Below are 27,822 nucleotides of genomic sequence, written 5' to 3'. Positions count from 1 at the left end.
TACAGAAAATTTTGCACCTTTATTTTGATGGAATAAAAACAAAACCGGTAACGGGAAATTGAGATACTGTAGCTACAATTCAGTTCTTCTCTGTCAATCAAGAAGATACACTACAGGAAATTAAAGCACAGGCAAGGCTATTCATGCTTTAATCTACGTCACTCAAATAAACCTGCAAATCAAGGAGATTTTGAAAAGGATTTTCAATGACTTTCAGTGAAAACATTCTTTATTGGTAAAGCAGACACTTAAACTCTTTGATTACGTATGTCATGCAAACCAACTGCCCTCACACGTGGTTGTCTAACAGCTCGATGTAATGTCATCTTTTTGGGGGGTGATGATAAATCCTACAGGTTACAGTGACTCCAGTAGTAAAAAGAATTCGGGGAAATGACTCTAAGGAAGCAAAACGCCATGTAGTACGTGTGAAAGTGTTGTTCTGAATGCCCAATTCTCCCTCCTAACTTCTACATTGTCGAAGACTATCCTATATATAGATGGCAGTGGCTTTTGTGTGTGCGTCTACAGGCACGCGACCTACACGATAAAAAGGAACTACAGGAATAACATTTCAAACAATTTTACAGGGTTTTGTGAATCCAAAATATGGCAATGCCCTTTAATATAAAATGTCCATTTGTTCCAACGGATGACTTCCGAAGGAAGATGATTTTGCTCCTGTGACACCATAGCTCATTCCTGGTAAGCGTTTTAGCCTGCCATCTGTTCACAGATTCTCCGAGCGTTATCAGTCAGTGGAGAGGAGCATGGCTTCCTTTGCTCTGAGAAGACTCAGGAATGACGTCACTCTGCCTCGTGACACTGAGAACAAGCTTCTCCGTGGAGGTGAGATAACACTTCCATCCGTGGAACTTCTGCCAGCCCTGCCAGGGGGAAGACCTCTGCCACGGGTCAGTTCACCTCCTTAAAAACGACCAGAGCACCCGAGGCAGGTGGATCCCAGGTCTCCTATTGGCGCATTCACGTCACGTGGCAGTGAGTAGGCATAGTGCCTTCCCAGACACCTGGAAATGGGGCGCCGCTGGAACAAATACCTGGAAATGAGGACGGAGCTTTGCAATCGGGCAGTGGGTAGAGGCTGGAAGAGCTTTCAGGAGCATGACAGAAAGAGGCAAGATGGCCCCGAGTGCCGTTAGCGAGCGGATCTACGTAGGCATGTTAACGCTCATGAGGGCACGAAGGAGGTAAAGGGCAGGGTAGAGAACACCTCAACTGCCATGGAGATTACGTAAACCGTCATAAACAGACTGTCAGAGGAAACAAGGGCATTAAAGGTGCTGCCAATGAGGGCTCCTAGGAGATGAGGAACATGCTGTTGGAAACCGAAGGAAAAGATTCTGGTTCCAGAGTGGCAAAAAGCTTAGCAACATGGGGTCAGCAGCTGTGTGGAAAGCATGAGTTGTAAGGGATGCACCGAAGACACTTGTTTGGTTGAAGAGATTTCCAAGCAGAGTGGGCCAGATGCGGCCTGCTTTCTTCTCGCCAGTTACAGTGAGAGGTGAGAGGAGCCAGATAAATTGAGGACATACGTGTTAAAGAAAACAGGACTCAAAAATGACTTGCAGATTCTCAGTCCACCGAAATGACAAAGGGCCTTAAGAGATTCCCTGCCGGGAAAGCCGGCTCAGGGGAAAGAGAGGAGGGTGCAGCTGTGGAACCTTTTGCTAATACCTGAGGAAGGCCTGAATTTTTTTTGTCACACTATAGGTTCTTTGAAGAGATTAAGGGTGTGACCCATCGGTCCTCTCAGCCTTCTCAGAAAAAGCCACAAAGGGAGACGCGATCAGCTAGGAATGCTCTGTGCAGGGGCCTCTGGTCTACTGGACCGAACCCTCGTAACACGCACGCAAGATCCTCAAGTTTCTTCGGATGTTATACGGGCAGCTACTGCTCTCTTACGTTGAAATGGGTGGAGATGGTACGAAGCGAAAGACGGTCAGACTTCCCACAATTCCACAGGTAAGAAACAAGCCGATAAAACTGCTCGGGTGCCACCTTTCACAAGAAAGGAAAGACGGCTCTGGGAGGACACCACGAGCCTAGATGGGCCACAGAAGGCTGTACCCGGGATTTGAGACCTAATGGCGTGCGCATGGCTCATTTCTAAATTGCTTGGCATGGTTGGCTCTTTTTCTCATTTGCCTGAACAGGAATGGTGCCTATAAACCCTATTGTCTGCCTGTCCCACCGTTCTATTTGGGAGCAGATAACTGTTTTTCTAGGTTCACAGGTGCACAGGTGGACAGGACTGTGTCCCACGAATCATGCCCAGACCCTCACTCACACTTGATGTAGAGGATTTCAAATGAGGCTTGGGACTTCTGAACCGGTGGGATCCAGGTAAGACTTTGCAGTCTAAGTCGATGCTGGAATGGGCTGACACTTTCGAGCATCTTTGGAAGGGGTGACTTTCTGTGGGATGCATATGGATCCTTGAAGCAGGAGTGGGCTGTGGTAGTCAGGACGGCCCCCAAAACGTCCCCGTTCCCATCACCGTACCCATAAATGTGTTACCTCATGTGGGAAAAGGATTTTTGCAGATGTGGTGAAGTTAAGCAACTCGAGATGAGACTTTCCTGGTAATCATGCTAGGTAAACCAAAGGTAGTCACAAGGGTCCTGGTAAGAGGAAAAGAGGAGAAATAAAGTCGGTAGTAAAGGACTAAGGACAGAAGCAGGCATTGGCGGGACGCAGCCAGAGTGAGGGATGCCAGCAGCCTCGGAAGAGGAAGAGAACAGACTCACCCCTGGAGCCTCCAGAGGGACGCTGTGATGTGCCACTTCGTGTGGGAAAAGGGACTTTTTAAAGATGCGGCTAAGGTTACCACAGACCTTATAAGGGGGGAGATAATCCGGAATCATCTGGTGGGCCCAATCCAATCACATGAGTCCTTAAAAGCAGAGAACCCTTCCCGGTTGATGTAAACGAGGTGTAATTAACGACAGAGAAGGGTCAGAGAGGCAGTATTCCTGGCTCTGAAGATGTAAAAAAGGGGCCATAGGCCAAGGAAGGCAGGTGGCCTCTAGAAGCTGGAAACGTAAGGAAAAGGTTCTCCTTTAGAGCCTCTCAAAAGGAACACAGCCTTGTCAATGCCTTATTTTAGCCAGTGAGACCCATGGTGGCCGTCCAACCTACAGAATCACAAGATCACAAATCTGTGCTATTTGAAGCCACTAAGTCTGTAGTCACTTGTTACAGCAGCCACAGAAAACGAACCAGGAGTGGTGACCAAAGGTGAAATGGTATCTGGGAAGAAGAAAAAGCTTTTCTATCATTCCTGATGTAGCCTACCTCATTCGGGAAGTAGCTGGCTTTGGCAGAAATGCAAATATTTATGCTGGTAGTTCTTTAGATCCAGTCTGGCCGACGGGATTTACATTTCGGAATTTGTACACTCGTTGTGCCCTGGAGTAGAATACATTCTGGGGTGAACACTTAGAACAGTGTTCAGTATATATAGTGGGTCCCCTAGAAAAATGTGTTGAATAAATAAATGAATGCGATCAAGACAGGCTCTGAGAGGGATTGTAATTACTCTAAAGTGCTGTTTAACAGATCTTCTCAAGAACTGCTGGCCTTTATGTCTTTGCTTCTGGTTTATGATGGTCATAGTTCTGTAAAATACAAGGCCAAACTATTTTTTGGCACAGTAATATAGCTATATCAGTAAAAAGGATGCGTACAATCTTAATAGGAAGAATAATTATACGATCAACGTATTTCAAAATCAGAACACAGATACTTTTCAGTACATGACACAGAAAAAATTTCAAACTATTTGATCACAAGATTTCTTGATGGCTGTTGCTCAATGCAGCAACTTTAGTGCAAATTTTACCAAACGCATTTATCAAAATGGGATTTTGTTCATTTTCTCTGCAAACAAATGTTGTTACATTAATACAGAGCATGTAACAAATTGGTTTGCCTGGACATTTACAGGCTATCGACATAAGCCAGCCCTGCAACTAAAACCTCAAACATATTTCTCTCAAAATCTATTCCTCGTCCAAATTCATCTATTCTAAGGCTGGAAGACAGAATGAGAATAAACCCAAAATTTATCTGTATAAATAATAAAAATAGTTTGTTTTCTTAATGCTATACGCATTTTCCTTATTATTATGGCACATTATCTTTCCTACATGCTATTGCATGGGTAGGAGCCATGTTATTTTAGCTGCTGGAGTATCACAGTGTTAAGAATATCTGCTTCTTGTAGTGTCAGGCTTTCATCTGTTAGCTCTTTGTTTGGAAATGAAGTCACAAGAATAAAGTCAAGAGTTGCAAATTCAGGACGGGACTGTATAATAAAGTCCCGGACATCCAGGATCCTGAAGAAATAAGATAAAAATGATTTGTGATATTAAAAGTTTTATTTTAATGTAAGCTTTTAGCTAAAGTTAGACGATGATAAGTCCTAACCCTTATTTAAATGTGTTGTAGCTTTTAAAAACGTACATTATTTCAACGGATGGATTTATCTTGGACTATAGATAAAACATGAGCATTCACTCTGAGTGTAGCTAATACTTCCTTTAACTGTAAACAGAGATAATCTTTAAGTGTTTTATACATAAAATAAATGTCAACAATGTTATTAACACTTTTTTCAGAGTATAAAATATCTTAGCAGCAGACGGCCCAGAAAAAGGTACTTTGAGTGGCCTGGGTCAAGGTGAGTTTATAACTACCAAAGGTGTAAGTCATAAGGATCATTTTAAAAAATGACTTTCACATATCCCTGGTAACTCAACTAAGATGATAAATATACCCCTTAGAGGGAATCAATGAACAAATAAAAATGGTACCTTTTGAGTACAACAAAAGTACAAATGAATATTAAAATGACATTGAAAAGTTTATTGACAGTGCTTGTCAATAGCACAATTATACTTTATCTACACCACAAATTTATATTATGAAGAATCTGCTAAGTAGAAAGTTAACTCCAATCAGAATTATAATTTTTAAATGAGTAAAGTCCAAATAAAGTTTTACTATATATACTATATTAAACCAAATTTGATCCCACTTACATGGTTTTAGCAACAGTGCAAAACTGCAACCTTTAACAATTTTATTTTGGAGAGATACCTGAATTTCCATTAGTCTGTGAGCAGTTCACAGAGGATGTTCTAACACTGACCTTTCACACAGCTATGATCCTTTTATTTTCCTTCTGTCAAAAACATACTTAAAAAGTGTATCTAATGAACTTCCTATTCCTCTGCTCACGTCGCATAGTTTTATTTGGATGAGGAACCACGTGTAAAACTGCGATTGAGCTCACCTGTGTGTACTATTGAATCTTTGTATCAAACGACTCCCATCTGCTAATCTGATCTGAATTTTTGTCGTTGGCACTGAATCATCAATGAGAACAACGGCGTTAAGTATGGACTTATCCTCCTCTTCAGGAGACGAAGGGGTACTGACTATTTCAGGTGTAAGGCTGAGAAGGAAGAATTGAAGAATTAGAACACAAGTCTGAATACGTAAGACGTGAAACAGTGAAGACAGTGGAATAATGACTGACATCCACAGCTGACTCTCAAGTTTTCCTGCCTGGGATCTGGACCAGTAAGAACACGGCTTCCTTTGGGTCTCCCATAATTCCTCCAACTTCTTTCATTATACTAAAATTATCGTGTATCCTAGGATTCTAATTTATGGTTTATCCAATCTCTTTCAACAGCTTAACTCTGTGGGGCGCCTGGGTGGCTCAGCTGGTTGAGCGTCCAACTCTTGATTTCAGCTCAGATCATGATCTCACGGCTTGTGGGATCGAGCCCTGTGTCAGCACAGAGTCGGCTTGGGATGCTGTTTCTGTACTTTCATGCTTTCTGTTTAAAATAGATTCTGGGGGCGCTTGGGTGCCTCAGTCAGTTAAGCGTCCGACTTCGAGTCAGGTCATGATCTCACACTTCTTCGTGGGTTCAAGACCCACGTCGGGCTCCGTGCTGACAGGTCAGAGCCTGGAGCCTGCTTCGGGTTCTGTGTCTCCCTCTCTCTCTGCCCCTCCACAGCTTGTACTCTGTCTCTCTCTCCCTCAAAAATAAATTAAAACATTCAAAAATAATAAATACAGGGGCGCCTGGGTGGCGCAGTCGGTTAAGCGTCCGACTTCAGCCAGGTCACGATCTCGCGGTCCGTGAGTTCGAGCCCCGCGTCAGGCTCTGGGCTGATGGCTCGGAGCCTGGAGCCTGTTTCCGATTCTGTGTCTCCCTCTCTCTCTGCCCCTCCCCCGTTCATGCTCTCTCTCTGTCCCAAAAATAAATAAAAAACGAAAAAAAATAATAAATACATACATACATACATAAAAACCAAAAAAACAGATTCTGACCGGGGTGCCTGGGTGGCTCACTTGGTTGGGCATCCGACTTCGGCTCAGGTCATGATCTCGCGGTTCATGGGTTCGAGCCCAGCGTCCAGCACTGTGCTGACAGCTCAGAGCCCGGAGCCTATTTCTGATTCTGTGTCTCCTTCTCTCTCTGCCCTTCCTCCCCTTGCCTCCCTCCCCCGCTCCCGCCACTCTCACTCTGTCTCTCTGTTTCTCAAAAATAAAACAGGTTAAAAGAATTTTTTTTTTAAAACAGATTCTGACCAGATAAGCTTCTTCTCAAAATATAAAAAGAAAGTACCAGGTGGGGAAACTAGGTAAGGAAAGCTGTTCAATGCATTTCTTTATAAGATGTGTGTATGTCAAAATGAACTTATGTGGAATAATAACATTTGAGAACAGGAATGGGTTTACAAGAAGGTTTAGGCCAACCATATCACTTTATAGGAAAAAAACAGAGTCACAGAGATTGAGAGACATTTTCAAAGCCACGAAAGATAGTTAGCTGAGTAAGCTGGTTAGTAAGGTATAAAAACACATTTTAAAAAGTTGTGGCAACTTTAACAGTTAGCCTTCAAAGTTATACCTCTTTATTACTTATCAAAACATTCTCCTTATCATTCACCTCATCAAAATAGGATGACATTTTTGATACACTGTTTGTATGGTTCAAGTATTACGTTAAAAGGAAAATGAAGAGACAGAGGGAAGTTAATTGATAAAACAAACTCTCCAGGCAAACTGGAGGGAAGGACGGAGGTTGTCTGGAAGGAGAGCGAGTCTCTTGGTCAGGTGGAGAAGCATCTTCTAACTTAAGAGAGGGCAGTAAGCATGGATTTCCTAAACTTGGAGGCTAAGAGGAATATATTAAGAAACTTAATTCCGGTCAGGCTCCGTTTTCTCAGGGAAGCCAGAAGCAAGAAAAGCCTGCTGAGGGCAGGAAACACTTGGGATGAGCCCTCTGAGAGTGGGAGAGGGCAGCTTGCCCGTCCGGCATGGGGGCGCCCGGCATGCGGGTGCGAACATCCCCGACAGTACTGGGCTGCACAGGGGCAGACAAATCCACAGGCTGCACAGCAAGGCGAGGGGCTGCAGAATTGCTGAGATAAGAAAAGGAAGAAAAGGCAGGAAGGGAAGGATTGTTAGATTTTAGAGGAGAGAGCCCTTAGGGTCCAGGGGTCGAGATGAAGTCAAAACTCAGAACAGGTGAGTGGCAGGTGGGTTCTTTTGCACTGCACAGTATGAGAACAGGCAGCCACTGTTGTTAAGCAGAGAGATTTGCTTCAAATCATGATTTGCATCATACACACAAGCTCACAGACCTACAGCGACGGTCTACTTACTAGCCCTGCTTATCAGAAACGATTCTGTGATTTCCTGGGTCTTGTTGGGTTCTACTCCAGCTCACTAATTTTTATGCAGGAAAACAGTTTATTCTGCCACTGTACATTTGTAGCTTCAAACCTATGATCTGCTTGCTCCTACGATATTACACGAAGGAACTAGGTAATATTTTTATTGCATTTAGGTTTTCCTACATTTGTCATATCCCAGTACAAAATTAAGTTAGCTTCCATCTGTGTAATGCTCTTATATGTATTTTTAAGTTTATTTATTTTAAGAGAGAAAGAGGGAGAGAGAATCCAAAGCAGGATCCGTGTTGTCAGCACGGAACCCGACACGGGGCTTGAACTCACAACCGTGGGATCCCGACCTGAGCTGAAATCAAGAATCGGTAGCTCCACCGACCGAGGCTCCCAGGCATCCCTATCTTGTGTAACGTTCTGTCTGCAATTCGACTGACGGCTATGGAAAACAATGGACTTATTTCCATTTCTGTTTTGTTTGCCTCTGTTTTGTGATTTCTGTTCAGTTGTCATCTGGAATTCTTAGGAAATGAGCCATTTTAGAAAGTTACTTTCTGAATCTGGAAAGGTGAACTGTTAGAGAACTTTTATATTTTAACAGACTTCTTAACGTAAAGCCTTCTAAAATGTCCTAGGTAGTTCTTCACTTTCTGAGAACGTAACATACACTCTACTACTCTACATTTCGATCCATGTGCATCCGAGAGGCTCACACCACCATGTTAATCTCCTAGTGTCGTTTCCTACACAGTAGAAGCTGAAAATTCTGAAGACTACATTTCTCAGACGCCCTTGCAGCGAGAACGTAAGCATTACGAGGCCAACGTTTTGCAGCTCTTCTGGTCCCCAAGGTCTTGGAGGCATTTGATTCTTCTACAGCAGCCATGACAGAATGTTCCAGTGTCTGGTCCCTAGCTTCCGTGGGCACTGAGCAGCTGAGGGGGACACAGGAAGTCTTCACTCTAGAAAGTTCTCTGTTGCGTTTGTTTCTTCCAGGAAAGCTTGATTTGCTATTTCCAGAAATTCTATACACTATCCAGGGTTCTGTCAGAAGCCCCTTTTTAAGCTAGTAAGTGGATTCTGTTTTCTACACTCGAAAACCCTGACCAATATGGCTAATGATTAACAACACAGCATTATCACCACTTATTTTTGTCATTTTGTCAGGTATTTTTTGTCATATATTTTGTCATCATTACCTCCTTTCTTTGGGGGGGGGTCATGTTCTCTAGCTAATTGCCTTATGAGAAGAAAGACCGGTCTTTGTAAGATACAACAATGAGATAACACCCTTATTTTTATGAGTTGAAACTGTCCATTGTAATCACTGGCTCGTCTCAGCTATCTTCCCTTTATGCTACTTTCTTCATTTTCAGTTCTAGATTTACTGTTCTACTAACCAAGGTGTGCACTGTAACACTAATTCTTGGTCATAAATTTAAATAAAAAAGAAAGACTATGTTCAAAGCAGAGAGATGGCTGGGCATTTTACCTGTGTTCTAAATTAAAAATCATAATCTGACTAAACATTAAGAAAAGAGGAGTGCTACATCTGAAGGTCATAGTTATAAAAACAAAAGAGAGGAAGAAAACCGTCAGGAGAAAGCTGACCCGTGTTAGTGGTAAGGAGAGAGAAGGGAGAAAATTTCCAAACAGATCTGTGAGTGGGCACGGAAGGCTTTGGGTCCTAAGAGAAGCCAGGGCCACACATGTCCCTGTGTTCCCTACCTGTCTCAGAAGTCAGTGTCTGTCAGGAGAAAAGGACACAGAAAGGGAGACTCGAGGTATGAGAGATGAGCATAAAGAACTGACGGGAATTCTTCCCTATTTTGAGAAACGCGAGGGGGAATAGCGAACCAGTGTGCACGAGGCAAGGGAAAAGAACCTGGATGGGAAGGAATCACGTGGAAAGGAACAAAGGACGCACCGAAAAGGCTGTGATGGAAACAAGGCCCGTGTTACTATTTTACGTGTCACTCGTAATACGTGGACAAAGACAGGGTGACTTTTACCAACAAAGTTCGCAAGATTTCTGAAAATTCTCTTAAGCCACGGCTATCATAAAGGAGTCCGCTCACACACACACGATGCCACGCACATTGGTTTCTGAACTGAATTCGGCAAAGTCCTAGGGGCTCTTTAGAAACATCTCCAGAGCAATGCCTTCCTTCTGCAATCCAAGCTCAGGTCGCGTGAAATGTTCTCCGTGCTGGGTTTCCCTAACTTGAAGAAAGGGTTTGTTTGGTGGCTTTAAATGTGCTGAACACAAACCCACCTCAGCACACAGCTCCTGCTGCGAGAGCTTAGCAGTGCCTTATGGTGGACAGGCAAGCTCACAGCTGAGACCTAAGATGCCGACTGTCTCATCTAATCAACAACCCTTTACAATCTCCCCTTGTGCGCCCGTGTAATCAGAAAGAGGCAGGACCGCACAGGGGTCAAAAGCACCAGCTTGAGCCAGAGTGTGGGGCCTGAATCCCACAGAGCAACCACTTCCCAGACCCGTCGCCTTGGGCAGACTGCCGCGTCAGCAGATGAAGTCATCACAGGATCTATAGCCAAGAGTCGGGAAGATTAAGTGACTTCATGTATTTTAAAGTGTTTCCTGGGCCAGGGATGTGGTGATTGCTATCTAGGTATGAGCTACCAACATTATCACTAGATTTGCATATGTAATTCTACCGGCAAGGCCTTCGCAGTTCACGTTTTAGTTTTTACTTTCTAGGTTGTTTTGCTTTTGTTACTCTCGAAGAAAACTCATGCTGGACAAAGACAAGTATTCTTCTCATTTTAGGATTTTACCTTCCAAGTTTTTGTCCTTCTCCACTGAAAGCCTTGAACCTCAGTCTAGGTTTTATGTATTCTTGATCCCGACGGTCCTCCATATCCAAATTCACGTGGGCACCGTGAACCAGCCGCTGAAGCTCCAGGGGAATCTCTCTTTTAAAAAGGGAAAAAGGTTTTAGTTCACTTAAAAAAAAAAAAACCTAATCTACACCATTGACATGATTATAACCAAGTTGTGAGCTACTCTGGGAAACAGTTATAATACAGAAATTCCCACGATGATGGATTTGTCCCTGTAGATCTTTTCTTCTTCAAGCTGCCTCACGTTATGATGCCTCCAGCTTTGCTTTTCTATTTCAAAATTGCTTTGGCTACTCGGGGTCTTTTGTGGTTCCATTTACATTTCAGGATTGCTTGTTCTGGTTCTGTGAAAAATACTGTTGGCATTTTAACAGGGATTGTGTTAAATGTATGGTTTGCTTTCGGTAGGACAGGCATTTTAACAGTATTTGCTCTTTCAATCTGTGAGCCTGGAAGGTCTTCCCATTTCTCTGTGTCATCTTCCAATTCTTTCACAATGAGGTATTTCACCTCACACCTGTCAGAATGGCTAAAGTAAAAAAACACAAGAAACAACAGGTGTTGGCCAGGATGTGGCAAAAAGGGAACCCTCTCGCACTGCTGGTGGGAACGCAAACTGGTGCGCCCGCTCTGGAAAACAGTATGGAGGCTCCTCAAAACATTAAAAATAGAACTACCCTGTGATCCAGCAACTGCACTACTGGGTATTTATGCAAAGAATATAAGAACACCAATTCTAAAGGATACACCCACCTCTATATTTATAGCAGCATTATTTACAGTAGCCAAAACACGGAAGTAGCCCAAGTGTCCACTGACTGATGAATGGATAAAGATGTGCTATATATACCCAATGGAATATCAGTCAGCCCAAAAAAAAGAACGAAGTCTTGCCATTTGCGATGATGTGGAAGAAGCCAGAGTATTACGCTAAGTGAAATACTCAAAGACAAATACCGTATGACTTCACTCATATGTAGAATTTAAGAAACAAAACAAACGACCAAAGGAAAAGTGAGAGATAAACCAAGAAACAGACGGTTAGCTACAGAGAACACATGGATGGTTGTCAGAGGGGAGTTGGTGGGGTATGGGTGAAACAGGTGAGGAGGCTAAGGACTGTACTTGTGCTGAGCACTGGGCGATGTGGGAATTGTTGGATCGTTACATCGTACACCTGAAATGCATGTAACACCGTATGATAACGATACTGGAATCAGAATTTGTAAAAAAAGTTGTATCACATTATTCCTTAGTGGTTCTCAATACAGGGACTTTTTGTCATCAGTGATCCTGGAGTGCTTCTAACATTTAGAAAGCCAAACTGTAAGATGGCAATTTATCCCTAAATAAACACTAGCAAATTCCTATGAGGACATAAGAGTTAATATAGATATTTACTTCTAAACTCTCTGGAAGAAGCTGAAGTTTAAAAATCGATAGGTGTCTTTGATCGTCGAGTGATTCGCGAGTGCTGTCGTTCAGGGTCGGGACCCAGGTAGGAGATGGTCTGCCCCAGGGGTTCTGTTTGCCGAATCAAGTCTTGTCTTGGGTTCCACAGAATCACTGAATGCCCTGCCTGAGACTCACATGGGTGACAACACTGTCGGTAACGTCCGAGTCTAGAACTTCAGGCTTCGGGTCTGTCTTAGAAAAAAGCAAGACACTTCTGGGGGGACGGGGAGCATTGTATTAATGTACTTCGAAAATTTCAGGAATATGTGTATCATATAAACAGAGAAGACTGCACTTCGGTTTGCTTGGAGCTTTACCAAGCCCCTGACTTCAACGCCACTGATGGTAATTATGTTGCCAGACTCACACACCTCATCATTCTGTGTTTGTGTTTGTCACATTTTCTTTGAGAGGTGTAAGACTGCACATAGGTGCGGATTATCTGACTACTATTATTTTGTCTTCTGGTGTGGTCAGATGAAGCAGTTATAAATTAAAATATGTACAATTTTATGATAAATTACTTTCCTTTATTTCAATACATTTAAAGTAAATTTTAGATCATTTTGGGGGGAAATAATATGCAGGGGCAGATTATGTCATCTGTGAGTTCTTTGAGGACAGTGAAGGTGGTGGCACAAAATATTTGTCATAAAAAGAGGACAGTGATGCTACAGTTGCCAACTACTATCTGACATCAAATCATTGTTTTCAAGGAGTCTTTTTAAAAACTGTTCTTGATCATAATTTTACTTCAAATTAAAACTCCTAAAAAAAACTCTTTTAGGATACCATGACTGCTCGAATATTAGTCCATAAAGTTTGTGGATTATTTTCATTTAAGAATAAATGAGTTTTGGTCTACATTATAGTACATCCAACATCAGCATGGTCTTGTCTTCCACCATCTTGAAACAAGCATCAATTTCAATAGCAATGTTGATTTTCCCTTAGCAGATCTTCACTTTCCCTAACCAGCTGCTCCCAGCTCTTCCCAGTAACTGCAGGTCTCCCGGTCCACAGCACTGTCTTAAACTATTATTTCCTCGTATTTACCCTCGACACATACTGCCTTCTAGGACAGCTTCCCACCTTTCTCAAGGACTTCAGCATATCGCCTACAGCACTTTTTGGGATCCAAACATTATCTTTGTAGAATTCAAATTCAAAATTCATGCTGATTAGCGTTCTAAAAATAGAGGTTCTCGACTCCCTCACCGCCAATGACTTTCACCTCTACTCCACTTCAGCCACTCTCCTTGGACGTATTTACATCGCTTGGAAAAGCCCCAGCTTCAGTTCCTGGATGGAGCAGAAGCTCCTACTCCAGCCCCTTCCCTGCTACTTAAATCTCCCACTTACTCACCAACCTTCTCTGTTTAGTTGCGTTTCTACTTAGGAACGATCACACTGATGCAGAAAAGCTTTCATAATCATAGCAAAATCACTTGATGCCTCATCCTTTAGCAAGAAGGGCTGGTGAGCTATGATGTTCGTTAGATGGGTCAGAGCATCGTGTAGATGGTTTACTTTCACGAACCACTACCCCAACTAACCTTTTGAAATCTTCTGCCAGCAGTAAAGCCACCTTAAAAATGTTAATATAAGTTGCTGAATTTCAGGCACACATACAATGAGAGTCATCCTGTTAATGGTAAGCAGGAGAGTGGCTTAGTGGATGGACAGCTACATGGTAATCCATGCACTGACTTACTACACTAAGAGGTTTCTTCCTGGAACTGGGACCATAGCTTGATCAGATTTTGGAAGGGGCCAATGTCTACTGTCCCTCCCCAGCAAGTTAAGAACCAGAGACTTACAGATAGCAATATACCCTTTAGATATTTAAAGATACCCTTCCCTCAGCAACCACTTACATAATACATCCCAGCATCGTGAAAAAGTCCCACCCCAAGTGACAAACAGAACACAATACATCTTACCCTTTTTTAACTGACTCCAGAAATTGAGCATTTGGTGGGTCGTGATAAGGTCTCAGTTCTCCATCATCTAAACTGAAACCATTGCTCCACAGTTTAAGCAAAATCTGAACCTTTTGGGCATAGGAAAAAAGACAAAGGCATATAAGAATCCATCTTACTGAACAATCTTAAGCTTCCAATGTGATATTTCACAACATATTAAGCCACCCACTTTATTTAAAACATGGGAGTTATTTTTTCTATTCACAGTTAAAGACATAAATGAAAGCATGTGTTTGCCAGGCAGATTTGTATGTAGCTTAACAAATCAACAATGGCTGAAATACCAAAGGTCCCACAGCTAGACCCTGGCCTTGAAGTACAATTATTCTGGGTCACTGAGAAAATGAAAGGATTGAGAGCATACAGCTGTCACTCCACACCCACCCTTCTCATTCATCTGTAGCCACACTCCTGTCTGCTACAGGGCTTAACCAGTTATGTCAAGGGGCAAGAGAGAATTTCCAATGACCCTCCAAGGCTAAACTATACATGTTTAAATGAAATTGTAACTCCAAATTTTAAAAGGCAAAAACAAAGAATGACTGTTTACAACTCAGCTATTTCTATATTCTGACAGTCTACCACTAAGGGTAATTATTATCGTATGTACGTAAAGCTCATTTTGATAGTGAATCACACGTTCTTTCAACGTATAGAAAATATTTACAATCTAAGTACAAGGCATAATGGAGATACAAAATATAAAATGTGAGACTAAAAGCTTACACATTGATCCTTTTAAAATCCAGGTTTCAAAAAATAACAGAAAAGAGATTATATTATCAATTTTTAAATTTAAAACAGCAGTAACTAGAGGCAAAAGTCTACAATTTTTCATTTTGGCTACTGTACCTACATCTTGCAGTTGGTTTTCTCCATAGATGTATTCAGACCGCTTACAAAAGGAGTTGCCCAATCTATATCCTCCACCTGTAAATGACTAAAATACACCGCAAATGAGCGAAAAATTCACTAAGGTTTATAGTGAAAAACGTTATGATAATGTATGATATATATTTTAAAACTAGATCAGTTATAATTAGCCCAACTGGTTTGCACTTTCAAGGAAAACTTTTTATTTAAATGAAGTTCTTATGTTACAGAGAAGTATACTCAAGTAAGATACTATGTTTCTTCCCTAAAAACATTAGTGACTTGAGTTGAAATAATTTAGGCCAATTTTAAATTTAAAAATGCATTTACAGGGGCGTCTGGGTGGCTCAGTCGGTTGGCGGCCGACTTCAGCTCAGGTCATGATCTTGCCGTCTGTGGGTTCAGCCCGGTGTCGGGCTCTGTGCCGGAGCCTGTTTTGGATTCTGTGTCTCCCTCTCTCTCTGCCCCTCCCCTGCTTGCTCTCTGTCTCTTTCTCAAATAATAAACATTAAAAAAAAATTTTGTTAATGTATTTACATACTGAAATATCTAATTTCAAGTATAAACAGATTTTAAAAAGCCACCATTAATATTTTATGTTTTATCATAAAAATTATGTTTAAATCATATTTCACAAAGTAAATAACAGTTTCACAGAGTTAAGGAAGAATTTTATAAGTGGGTATAAATTACTCTGAAGATAGGCTGCATATTTATTTTATAAGCTGCTTTTATTTAACTGTTGCAGTCAACTAAGATTGTACTTTTTGTTTTATTACACTGATCACAAGGTCTTCTATTTTTCAGGGAGGAAGGCTTATGAAGTAAAAATACCATTCCTTTTAATCACTTTCCATATCAGAAATACGCTTTTAATGATCACATTCCTTTCTTTTCCATAGACTAAATAATCCATAAAAAATAAAGATACATTGGACTTTGTCAAAACTAAAAACTTCTGTTCTGTGACAAGCCCTGGTAAGAGGATGAAAAGACCCGACTACCATCTGGAAGAAAATATCTGTGATCCAGGGGCACCTGGGTGGCTCAGTCAGTTAGGTGTCCAACTCAATTTCAGTTCAGGACATGATCTCAGGGTGTCATGCGTTTGAGCACCGCATGGGGCTCTGTGCTGGCAGCAAGGAGCCTGCTTGGGATTTTCCCTCTCTCTTCTGCCCCTGCCCCGCTTGCGCTCTCTTAGTCTTTCTTCAAATACATATCTATACACACATATACATATACACACACATGTACGGATATATATATATATGCATATAGATTTATAAATGTATATAAGTACGTATAAGTATAAATACATATGTAAATACATATACATACGTATGTAAATATATAAATATATATGTATATTTGAATGCATATATTTGACAAAGGACTCATACCTATTAAAATCTCTAAAGAACTTTCAAACTCAACAGTAACAAACAATCCAATTTGAAAAGAGGCCAAAGTCATTTTGCAGTGGGGGAGAGTAAAGATAATGGCAAATAAACACATGAAAAGATGTTCCACATCACTAGCCATCAGGAAAACGCAAACTGACATCACTGGCCGTTAGGAAAGTGCCAACGAAAACCACAATGAGTTATAACCACACACTTATCACAATGGCTAAAATTTGAAATCGCGACAACACCACATGCTGGCGAGAATGGAGAAACTGGACCTGCCATTCACTGTGAAGAGTTCGGCAGTTTCTAAGAAACTAAACATACACTTACCTTATGACCCAGCAAATGGACTCCTGGGCATTTATCCCACAGAAAGGAAAACTGACATCCACACGAGAATGTGGACACGACTGCTCACAGCAGCTTTATCTGTAATTGTCCCAAACTGGAAACACCTCAAACGTCCCTCAGTAAGCAAAAGGTTCGACCAACTGTGGCACATCGATACCATGAAGTGCTACTCTGGACTAAGGAGAACAAGGCACTGAGACACTCGGTAACTCCGATGATCTCCAGGGCATGGAGCGGAGTGAAAAAAAGCTAATCCCGAAAGGTCACACACTATTACTGTATCATCCCACTTGTATAACGTTCTCAACGTTATGACGTTACAGAGATGGAGAACAGGGTTAGGTGGCAAGAGGTTAGGAGGGTGTGACCACAGCGGGGTCCGCCATGAGGGAGATCCTGGGCTGACAATTACACAAATCTACACATGTGAGAAAACGACACAGAACTATATGTGTGCATGGTACCAGCGTCAGATCTTGGCTTTGATTCTGTACTACAATTATGTAAGATATAACCACTGGAGGAAACTGGGTGAAAGGCACATAGAACCTCTCTGTGTTCTTTTTGCATATTCATGTGAATCTATAATTATTTTTTAAGGAAGGGTAAACAGGCAAGTTTCACAGAAACGTAAAAACTTGCTGCGACTTTCAATCATTAACGGATTATAATCTTATAACAATAGAGCAAATGTTTAAAACAGAAACATGTAGTCAGAAAACAGTGCTTCCAAATAAGACAAAAACCGATAGACGAGATCAAATATATAAACGGTGTATTTCAGTTTTAAATTTAGCACTTACCTTAGATTTGTTATCACCTGAAGCTCTTGTGGCTTCATTCAGAGGGACAGCCCCGTGTTCTCTTGCCTCTTTGAAGAGTTCACTCACAATCTTCCCAGTTGAAGGTTGAACTATATGTAATCCCCTGTATTCACGTTCACTTGAATAGAACCTTTCGACATTAAAGTTCATGAAGAAAAACTCAGAATACAAACATAAACTCCTTTGAAGTAAAAAGCTACAGTCTTGGGACATGACCTTTGTTTAAGAAGAACCATTTCTATGACTTCTGTGGAAATTCTTAATTTTAAAAATGGGATTAAGGAATGAAATAGTAAATGGTTCACACACTTTCTCCTGATGGGGTTTGTGGGGAGTATGGCAGTCAAATTCACATCCCACACGAGAACTGGCTTGTCAATTCTCCCATCCCCTTTCTGTAAGTGCTTAGCAAACGCCTCTCTCGCACAACGTGGGCACTCTTGGTGTGGTGGGCAAAGCAGAGCTGACAATCAGAATTAAGTCTCTTCCCCTGACGAATCCACATTCAGTAGGGACCTACTCCCACACAGGGAATTTATTCCTCAGAGACTTTTGGATTCAAAAATTATAATTCCCTGTATCAAAGGTGCATAATGTAGACCACAATTTTTCCAGTGTATTAGTTACATAGTGACTAATTTCTAGTCTGACTCCAACTTCATAATGGTCCTAGGGAACATAAAATTCACATCATGTTTTACATAAGGTTTTATCTATTTTATCTTTCAAGATTTTTTTTTTCGGTCAAGAGTATCAGAAAATATAACCAGCGAAATATCAACATGGAGACACCCAGAATAACATACCAAACCTCATATGTTCAGTTCTAAATCTGTCCTGCACTGACTCACAAAACAAAGAGGGGAAATTACATCAATGCTGGAGGCTAAGAATAGCCTTTCTATAAGACTTTCTGCAAAATCAGTATATGGAAAACGGGACAGAAAAGACAGAATGGCAGAATGGCTCTTAATTCACTGTAAGCGAAGGAAAAATCCACCTGGAGAACAGGTGGGCACCATCAGAACCCTGCGAACACAAGACCAGCTCGTGATTGCTGAGGACAGGGGTGCGGTGGGCTGGACCCCATCCTGCTAGGGCACTAGGCAGGTACAGAGGTGAGTCTGCCCAGAGCAGCAGACAACGGAAGCCTCAGGGGCCAAGCTTATCCTCAGAGGGCCCGGTAGATCAGGCAAGGCCCAACAATGCCACAGCTGGCTCTTAAGGCGAGTCGTGGTACAAGGTGGGGTAGCAGAGGACTTCAGGCAGCTGTGCGCAAGGAAAGGAAGAGGAGGGAGGAAAGGAAAACAAAAAGAAAAGCTGCCTGTTGCAGCTATTTCCTGTTGTAGCTCCTTCCCATGTCTCTATTCTGGAAAGCACAACTATGTATTTCCTTTTTATCTCAGCCCTGGTTACAAAGACCTTACGGGAAAAATTTGACATGGGAAAGGATTTACTAGTTCCTTTATGGTTAATGATTTTCTTTCCAGTTTAAGAAACCTTTGCCTACCTGAAGGTCGTGGAGATATTCCCCTTTCTTCCAGAAGTCTTATTTTATTTTTCTTATTATATGTTATTTCCCTATTTATATTTCCCTTTATATTTAGATCACAATCCATCCGTCTCTCCTCTTTCATAATTAAGTACGCCTATATCCTTGACTCTTGTCCTCAAACGTGAACTCCTCTGATCATCAAAACATTTGTGCACTTCCCTAGGTAACGACCTCTTCTACAAGCGATTCTCAAATATGTTTTTAGCCTCCTGTGACTTACGGGGTCCAGGGCTGAACTTAAAAGCACCTACTGAATCGAATTCATGTCTCCAAAACTAAACCTGTATTCCCCACACAAATCTTCTCATGAACAGTCACATTTTTTCCCTGTACAGCCTGTAGGTCTCTTTCCTACTCAGTTGCTCCCTATATCCCACGTTACCATGTTTCTACAGTAAATCCTTTGGAAGTATCCCACACTGATTTTACTCTTTCTCCTCCATTCCACTGACGCCACTTGAGTCCAAATTTTTATTGCCTCATTTCTTCGATCACCGTCATGGTTTTCTTCTTAATTTTTCTCCTTATCTTGTTCTCCCCATTACTATTAATTTTACACTGTATCGCCAGTCCTATTTTTCTAAAATAGATAACAATAGCTACCACTTATCGAGGAGTAACTATGTGCTCATTTAATCCTCGTAACAGTGGTATTATCTCTGATTTACAGAGAAAACTAAAGCTTAGGGAGTTTCAAAAACTTGTCCATTGGCAAAACCTTATTAAAACAGAGAGGAAAAAAAATTAGAACTGATTCTGTCTCTAGAAACAAAGCTTTTCTCACTGTGTTGCAGTTTTTAGCATAAAATTGACATTAAAAAACATATGCTGGCTTTCCATTGCCTTCTACACAAGTACAAGCCCCTTTGGCATTCAAGGCTGTCTGCCCATAACGTGGCTCTATCCAGGACTGGCTATGTAACTTGCGGGGCTCAGTGCCAAACGAAAAGGAGTCTCTCTGCTCAAAATTTGTTAGGAATTTCAATATAGTAACGGCACAACACTAACCCCAGCACGGGGCCTTTCGCAGCATGGGGCTCTGTGTGAATGCACAGGTCACACGGCCAGGAAGCACTCTATCTAGCCAACCTTATCTGCAACTGGTCTACTAAAGTTCCGCTGGCTCCTATTCGGATCCCTCTCATCGTACTTATCATTTTCTCCTCTGTGCCCATTTGTTTAGGAACCCTGTCCCTTGTCTTTTGTGGTACCTGCATCCTAATAATCTTTTAAGGTCCAGCTAGGTTCCAACACTGTGCTAGTCATCTTAAACACTTATCTCATTTAATTCTCAAAATAAAACTACTGCCTGATGACTCAAAAGAACTTTTTTTTTTTTTTAAGTTCTCAAATTTTTGAATAACTCCAATTTCATAGTCGTTCAGCGTGAACAAGGAGGCACATTGTTTTTAGGTTCTGTTAGATGTCAACTCTTGCAGATGAATATGTTAAAGCTGGTGTCAGGCTATCTTCCGAGTTCTGTAGATTCTATCCCTCCTCTCCTAAATTACAAACACAGACCGCATTATGTGCAGAGTTCCGACAGTGAAAATATACTGGATTTAAAAATGACAATGAGCAGAGAAATAATTTGATATGCAATACTGCCCAAGAAAGTGAACCATGAAAATAAGCAGGTCTTCTGTACCAAATAAAGCAGCAGAAATGCAATGAAACTGAGTATATGTCAATGTGGAGGATGGAATCAAAAGAATTGTATACTTAGTATTAGGAAATAGCATACTGAGTTAAAAAAAAAAAAAAGATCGCCAATAACTTGCTTCATTGTATTCTAAGCAGATTAAACGCAGCTTAAGCCTCAGTCAATATCTTTTAGGGCAGCTCCTCCTTTTGGGTATGTAAATATTTCCAGAGATCAAATCTGAGGCACAGAGTTCTTCAAAATGGCATTACCAAATTGCAACTATTAATGGCAACACTGTTTCAGACAGGACAAAATAAAAGAGAAAAAAAACCATTCATTAAAATATCTTAAAGATTCAGGTGCCTGGGCAGCTCAACGGGTTTTGCATCTGACTTCCGCTCAGGTCAGGATCTCACAGTTCGAGCCCCACATCAGGCTCGCTGCTGTCCAGCCTGGAGCCTGTTTGGAACCACTGCCTCCCACTCTCAGCCCCTACCCAGCTTGTGCTCTCTCAAAAATAAATAAACATTAAAAAAAAAAAATCTTGGGGCGCCCGGGTGGCTTAGTCGGTTAAGCATCCGACTTCCGCTCAGGTCATGATCTCCTGGTTTGTGAGTTCGAGCCCGGAGTTGGGCTCTGTGCTGACAGCTCAGAGCCTGGAGCCTGTTTCGGATTCTGTGTCTCCCTCTCTCTCTGCCCCTCCCCTGCTCATGCTCTGTCTCTCAAAAATAAGTGTTAAAAAAAAAAAAATCTTAATGATTATATTTGAAGAGCAAGGAAAACATTAATACACTAACCTTATTATAAGTAGTCAACTATTTTGTTATATCGTAAGCAAATTAAGTTGTTCAAAATACGCTCAAATTGGCGAAACAATGGTCAAACAGTTAATGAATAAAACTTTGGTACATAAACATTTTAAGTATTTTCAAAACCTTGGAGAATGTGTAAGTCAAGAAGTTAAAATGTATTCTATATATACTTTACATATATATGTACATACACGCATACGTGTCAAAAATGAAAGGACAGGATATTCAAACAGCGCCAAGATACCAAGCTGCCCATGTACAAAAGAAAAACCGTGTCTTACGATGGAATGATGTGGTGATCTGCCCCTTTGTCAAGTGAACATATCACCAATAGTGAGAACATCTGAAATTACATATGGCTCCTGATGTGATATAATACAGGGCAGACAGTATCACTCACTAGTATCCTTGACAAATATGTTTCACAAGAATCTAATGGTGAAGAAACAATGACCTTGAATGTCAATGTAATGAATTTTGGACTATACAGCTGAGCTAAGAGCAAACAACGAACAGATGAGGAGAAGAATGCTCTGGATTCAGATTCAAAACCGGCACAATCAAGTGGATGGCATGGCCATTGGTTAGATCCTAAATCCAAAAAGGGCTTGAAGAGATATTTATGGACTAGACGTTACAGGATTTCAGGAAATTATTGTTCATGTTCTCAGCTCTGATAAGTTACCAGGTGATAAAGGTGTATGTGCCTCTTCTTAGTGGACAGTCTATTGAAGTACCTAATGAAACGTTATGATGGCTGCAATTTGCTTCCAAGTAGTTGAGTAACAGAGTGTTTCTACAGATGTAATGCTGTAACATGTTAACAACCGGGGAATATAGGGAAAGCATATACAGCATATATTCATTGTACTAATCTTGGGATTACCTATGGGTTTGAAAATTCATAAAATACAAAGTTTGGGGACAAATTTTCTTTCTTCTCATTCATGTCCAAAAAAGGTACATCATTTTTATCTCCCCTACAGAAAAAAGGATGTGGAGTAGTGACAAACAAAAAAGAAAGGATGATTTCTAGTGAAGTCTTAAATTTCTGGTAAAATGACAGACTTTCTGTGAATGAGATATAATGGAAAAATTCCAAGTTTCTCCACAGTGATGAAATTCGCAGTATTAAAAAGACATTAATGAAAACACTCCTAGAAACAGGAAAACTCATGGTAATGAAGTGTACCTGGCTCTCATCTCTTAAATCTAGTGGTTCTCCTTCTAGTTCAGGGGTTTAACAATAGCAAGTACTGTCTCAGAGATCACTTATTTGATGGGTCATCATCCGTGAAAGCACAGACAGGTTTCTGAAGTTCTAGGTTCTTAAATGGAGGATAGAAAGCATATAGGGACTCCATGAGTGGGTTTTCAGAAACACAAATCCTTAAAAACAATTAATAAAATTGTGCGTAAATGCTATTTTGTGGGGAGATGGGCTATAGCTTTTGTCATATCCTCAGTGTGTCCTATGACTCAAAAAGGACCACAGTGTCCAACAAAAATACTATTCAGTGTGTATTTCTTTATGATGTCTACCAAAGTATCAGGACTTTAAGACAATTTTTCCATAAGTATGTTTTAGCCTTCTATTATTGTTCTAGGAATACTACCTAAATAATATGTATTTTAGAAATTATAGTTTTAGAAAAAATTCCCAAGGCCATTTAAAATAAGAGGATTGGTGAACTAAAAAGACACGCCATGTTTAAAACCAAAACAAGACAAAAACAAAACAAAACTTACCTCTGAGGTGGTGTTCGTGGGCTTTTAAAGACTGCAGCGTTAGGTCTATCAGATTTGGAAGATTTGCATTTCACTTCATCTTCATATAATTCCGCCAAGGCCAACTATAAAACAACAGATTTGTCATGAAGTATAACCCTAGGAATGAACTCTTACAGACAAGTAGAAATGAAGAGTAGAATATTAACTTGTGATTGAGTCGTAAATTTTTTTTAAGTTTATTTATTTATTTTTGAGAGAGAGAGAGAGAGCGCGCGCAATCAAGGGAGGGACAGAAAAAGAGAGAGAAAGAGAGAGAAAGAGGGAATCCCAAGCAGGCTTTGCACTGTCAGCGCAGAGCCCCATTTGGGGCTTGATCCCGGGAACTGTGAGACCATGACCTGAGCTGAAATCAAGAGTGGGTCGCTTAACTGGGTGAGCCACCCAGCTGCCCCTGAGTTGTAAAAGTTTTAATGAAAAATAAAGGCTGCTGCTTCAGATGACCTCCTTCCAAAATAAAACCAAAGTATCTGTCACTTGATAAAACTAATCAAAATGCCACATATACTAGAATAAATTAAAGTTACAATAACTGCTTAATTGTTTTCAACTAACTATTCACCTGTTTCAAAAACTGCATTTGATAATATTTTCAAGGTTGGGTGTACAATTTTCCTAAAATTAAAAAAAAATACTTGAAGATGTTTTACACTCATGTCAGTCTGCTCTGATAAAATTATTTCATTTAGCTGTTTAAGTTTTCAAAATCCAAGCACATAAAATAATTTCAAAATTATTCTATTTAAAACTTTAACAGACATCTGAATTTCATCAAGTTTAGGCAAATGAACTTTTAAAAATATAAGATAATTGTACATATGGTTTATATAACTTTTAGAAAGCAGTATTACCAAATAATGCGTTATAGATACATGGCTGGGTACCTTCAAAATGGAAAGAAAAATCCAACATAGTTCTTGACATTGGAATTTTAAAAAGTTATTCATAAAATTTCAGCATTAAGTTATTTTGTTGCCACTTCTGACAAGTTGAACAATTCAAAAATTTCCCTTAATGTCTCCCAAATAGGCATGATCATCTCTGGAAGACCTTTTGGGAAAAAAGTAACCAAAAATGATATTTAGAGGGAATGAATGCTGGGATTCATGATGTTCCTGCAGCATCATGTGGTGTAAGTTCATTCGTAAATGTTACAAAGAAATTTAATTTATTTTAGTTGACACAGCAAAAGACACCACACCAGAAAAGGAAATGATTACTTAAACGGATCAAAATAAACTAAAGTACTGGTCAGAACCAACAGAACAACAACAAAATATCGGTCAAATAGAGATAAGAATGTGTGCATTATGAAGTAATGAAGCATGTGAATCATCAGGACGGAAAGTTCCACGGGCTAAACAATGAGATTATGAAGCTATTTCAATTGCACAGAGGGAATCAAGCGCATAAGCACTGATCATCTTTTCTCTAGAATTTAAAATGTGAAGAGCATGAAGCGAAACCTGTAGGAAAACTAACTGAGAATGAGATTAATCAAGCAGACAGCAAAAGATGAAAACTCCTGGAATTCTCAGTCTTAGAGTGACAACTGCCAGAAGGTATGGTTTTTATACAGAAGAACAACATCACCGTTACGGGGGAAGCTTTGAAAATGCACGTACTCCAGCCCCACCCTGACCCAGGGAGTGAAAAACCCTTGGGGTGGGGGGAGGAGCCTGCAATCTGCGCTGTATCAAGCCTTCTAGATGATTCGGACACGCACTAAATTGAGAACCAATGATACGGAATACTGATAGCCATCAGGATTAGGATACTTGTGGCAACTGTAACACAGGATCAGACATTCTTACTCTTTTGCCCACTTACAGAACTCCACTATTTCCCCCAACCCGTCCTAACTCTCGTAAGTACTGAAGTCATCTCTAATCACCCCCAACTCCAATCTATAGGGAAACACAGCACTGAGAACAGAAACCTTTTTTCTTTTGATATGATTCTGGAGGAAAACTGGGACAGAAGCATACAATTAAATATGTTAACCAAGTGTTAAACCCATGTGCGTGTGGATTGATTGAGGGGAACCAGAAGAGAGAAAAGTCTCTGAAAATGTTCAGAAACTTACGAACACTGCGGTTTTTAGGGTTAGTATTGTCACTAACAATCCCATCCTAAGCCTTCCCACTGAATGTTTCCCACTTTGGGGGTACAGGAAGGGAGCTAAGATCTGCTCTTGGTTTGTTACACAAAGGAGATTTTTGCGGTTTGTAAGTCAGAGGCTCACAGTGCCGGGAGGCTTTCTGGGGGACAGCCGTCCATGTTTCCTCCTGTGCTAAATGAGGAAATCTCTTCTGATTTAGATGCCAACAAACCCTACACTGCCTGGCAGCTAACATATGCATACTTAGGGGTATCTTTTGCGTGTTCCAATTAGTAATACATTACTCTTTTCCTCTACAATATTGTGACTCTTAGAACGAGCTTTCCAGAAAGAAGTATCTGCTGAAAAGTACACTTAAGAAAGCAGAGCTAGATTAGACAATAACGAGACGATAAAACAATAATTGATATTAAAGAAACTCATTGGGGAGAAGAACATCATTCTTTTAAACCTCTATTTCGTCGTACATCATCACTTTGGTTGTTTTCAGGTTTATTCGCAAGTTCTTCAGATGCTTATTAAATTCTAAAGGAAACATTATCAATACTTAATGTATGTAATATCCAAATCACGTTCATAAGATATTAGTTATCCACCTACCAACCTACCAGAAAGTAGATAAGAACAAAAAATCCCTGTCCTCTAACTGATGGTGAAGAGGTCGGCATTCTCCAATTAGTGACATTCACCAAAACATCTGTAACCATTAATCATATCAAATCCACTGCATTAGGTCTGTAAATCTGCCAAGTATCAGGCAATCATTAACCAAACTTTTCTCATTTTTCACATGAAAAGAAGAAATGGATTGAAGTTAGAGACAGGATATTAAGTTACAGGGTTTTCACTTTAATAGTATTAGAATGGACTAACCAGTTAAAGGTATAGTATTCTCCTCCTTTAAAGAAAAAGGAACCAAATATTTACCAAGCAAGTATAGAGCCCAAGATACTATGGGAGTGCATGGGCACTTCATAGACATTTCATTCCTGACACCACCTACATCACCCCTAGATTACAAATAAAGACACTGAGGATCATCAGAGGGATTAAGACATTTCTGACATTCACAAGTCTACTAAGTGGCAGGACCGGTTTCCCCCACCATCCCATGTTGCTTCTTAAGGAGGGTAGTCTACAACAGAAAAGAAGAAGTAGATGGTAACTACCACTGAATTAATTTTCGAGCACTGGGACTATTCCCCATTCAGTTTGTCTTCCAACCTGACACTGAGCTCTCCATTCTCCAAATTCTTCATTTTATGTCCTGCTTAACTTGGCATTCAATCATACTCCGCCTTAAAATGCTGTGTTCAACATATTCATAGATTATTTCTGCAACAAATAGATAGAAATGCCTTTTCCCCTCATATCCCCTTCAAGAGTGGCCAGTACCAACTGTGGATTTGATGTCCTACTCGTCTCTTCATTCTGTGGGGTTAGGCGGGAACGATGCATGGCAGGTGGTTCAATACTTGTTCAAAGAAGCAGAACTGAAGGTGTAACTGCATCAGAACTTCTCTACCAACGCATGCAGATTCCGTGTCATTTACTTCTAATTACACAGCTTATTATGATTGTTTACTTGTTGAATTTGTATCAACGGTCTTATGAGACAGGGGGGAAAAGCCTAAATGAGGACAGTAGGGTTAAGTATCTGAGAAAGCGAGATCTGCCCCATTCTTATTTAGCTAACTAATGTCATCATGAAGTTTTAAGCCGCCGTTGCTTACGTGCAATGTTTCACGCACTACAGTTTCTACAACGAGGATGCACAGCCTTAGGATGAAATACCTTAGCTCCCCTTCTAAAAGGGAAAGGCTCCCTGATTAAAAGCAATCATTTTATACACAAGTAATCCAGACAGAAAACAGCCTCCGAGACAAGAAAGATCAAGCCGGCACGTATCATTACTTATAAAGTGACCGCCGACTGCCCGCGGCCACCGGAAAGCTTTCTTCTACAAGAAGTCTCCCGAAGGCGGCACCAACCAGTGAGCCACCCCACACACAATGCCATTTTAAATGTACGGTTGCTTCTTAAATTGCAAATCGGGTGGAGGGGAAAGAGGCGCGGGCACCAGAGCGTTGGGCTCGGGCACCTGTTTCCACGAACACCACTGTCCGCTGCACCGCCCTGGGGAGACCTGCATCGCGGGAGTTACAATTCGGTCCCCAGGCGGGGTCTGGCGAGGGCTCGGCCGCGGCCAGGGGCGGCCGCCGAAACGCACCCCGCCGCGCAGCTCCCGCCGCCGCGCCCCGCCCTCGGCCGCTCGCCGCACCTGCAGATCCCGCGCGCTCGGGGGCCGCGGCCCAGAAGACCTCTCCTGTTCCGCCGGATCGGCGCCACCGCCTTCCGCCATCTTGCACCTGCTCACAGGCGCCTGCGCCGACGCGCGTTC

At 41.2% G+C, this 27,822-nt stretch overlaps 1 protein-coding gene across 2 annotated transcripts; it reads right to left on the bottom strand.

Annotated features, from left to right (window-relative positions):
- UBXN2B (UBX domain protein 2B) lies at positions 1 to 27,822 on the bottom strand. Of its 2 annotated transcripts, XM_043601121.1 has the most exons (8): positions 27,703 to 27,822; positions 23,261 to 23,364; positions 17,479 to 17,629; positions 14,899 to 14,982; positions 14,001 to 14,110; positions 10,537 to 10,674; positions 5,318 to 5,479; positions 1 to 4,358 (listed from the first exon to the last, which is right to left on the bottom strand). In XM_043601121.1, exons 1-8 carry the CDS (start codon positions 27,781 to 27,783, stop codon positions 4,196 to 4,198), a joined length of 993 nt encoding a protein of 330 aa, XP_043457056.1. In that variant the 5' UTR covers positions 27,784 to 27,822; the 3' UTR covers positions 1 to 4,195. The 2 variants fall into 2 exon arrangements, with proteins under 2 accessions (XP_043457056.1, XP_043457057.1); XM_043601122.1 differs by lacking the exon at positions 5,318 to 5,479 and having other exon boundaries at positions 1 to 1,058.

This window comes from Prionailurus bengalensis, chromosome F2 (assembly GCF_016509475.1).
Source record: "Prionailurus bengalensis isolate Pbe53 chromosome F2, Fcat_Pben_1.1_paternal_pri, whole genome shotgun sequence".
NCBI lineage: Eukaryota > Metazoa > Chordata > Mammalia > Carnivora > Felidae > Prionailurus > Prionailurus bengalensis.
The sequence above is the reverse complement of the archived record's forward strand: the minus strand, read 5'-3'. Positions and strand labels throughout refer to the sequence as shown.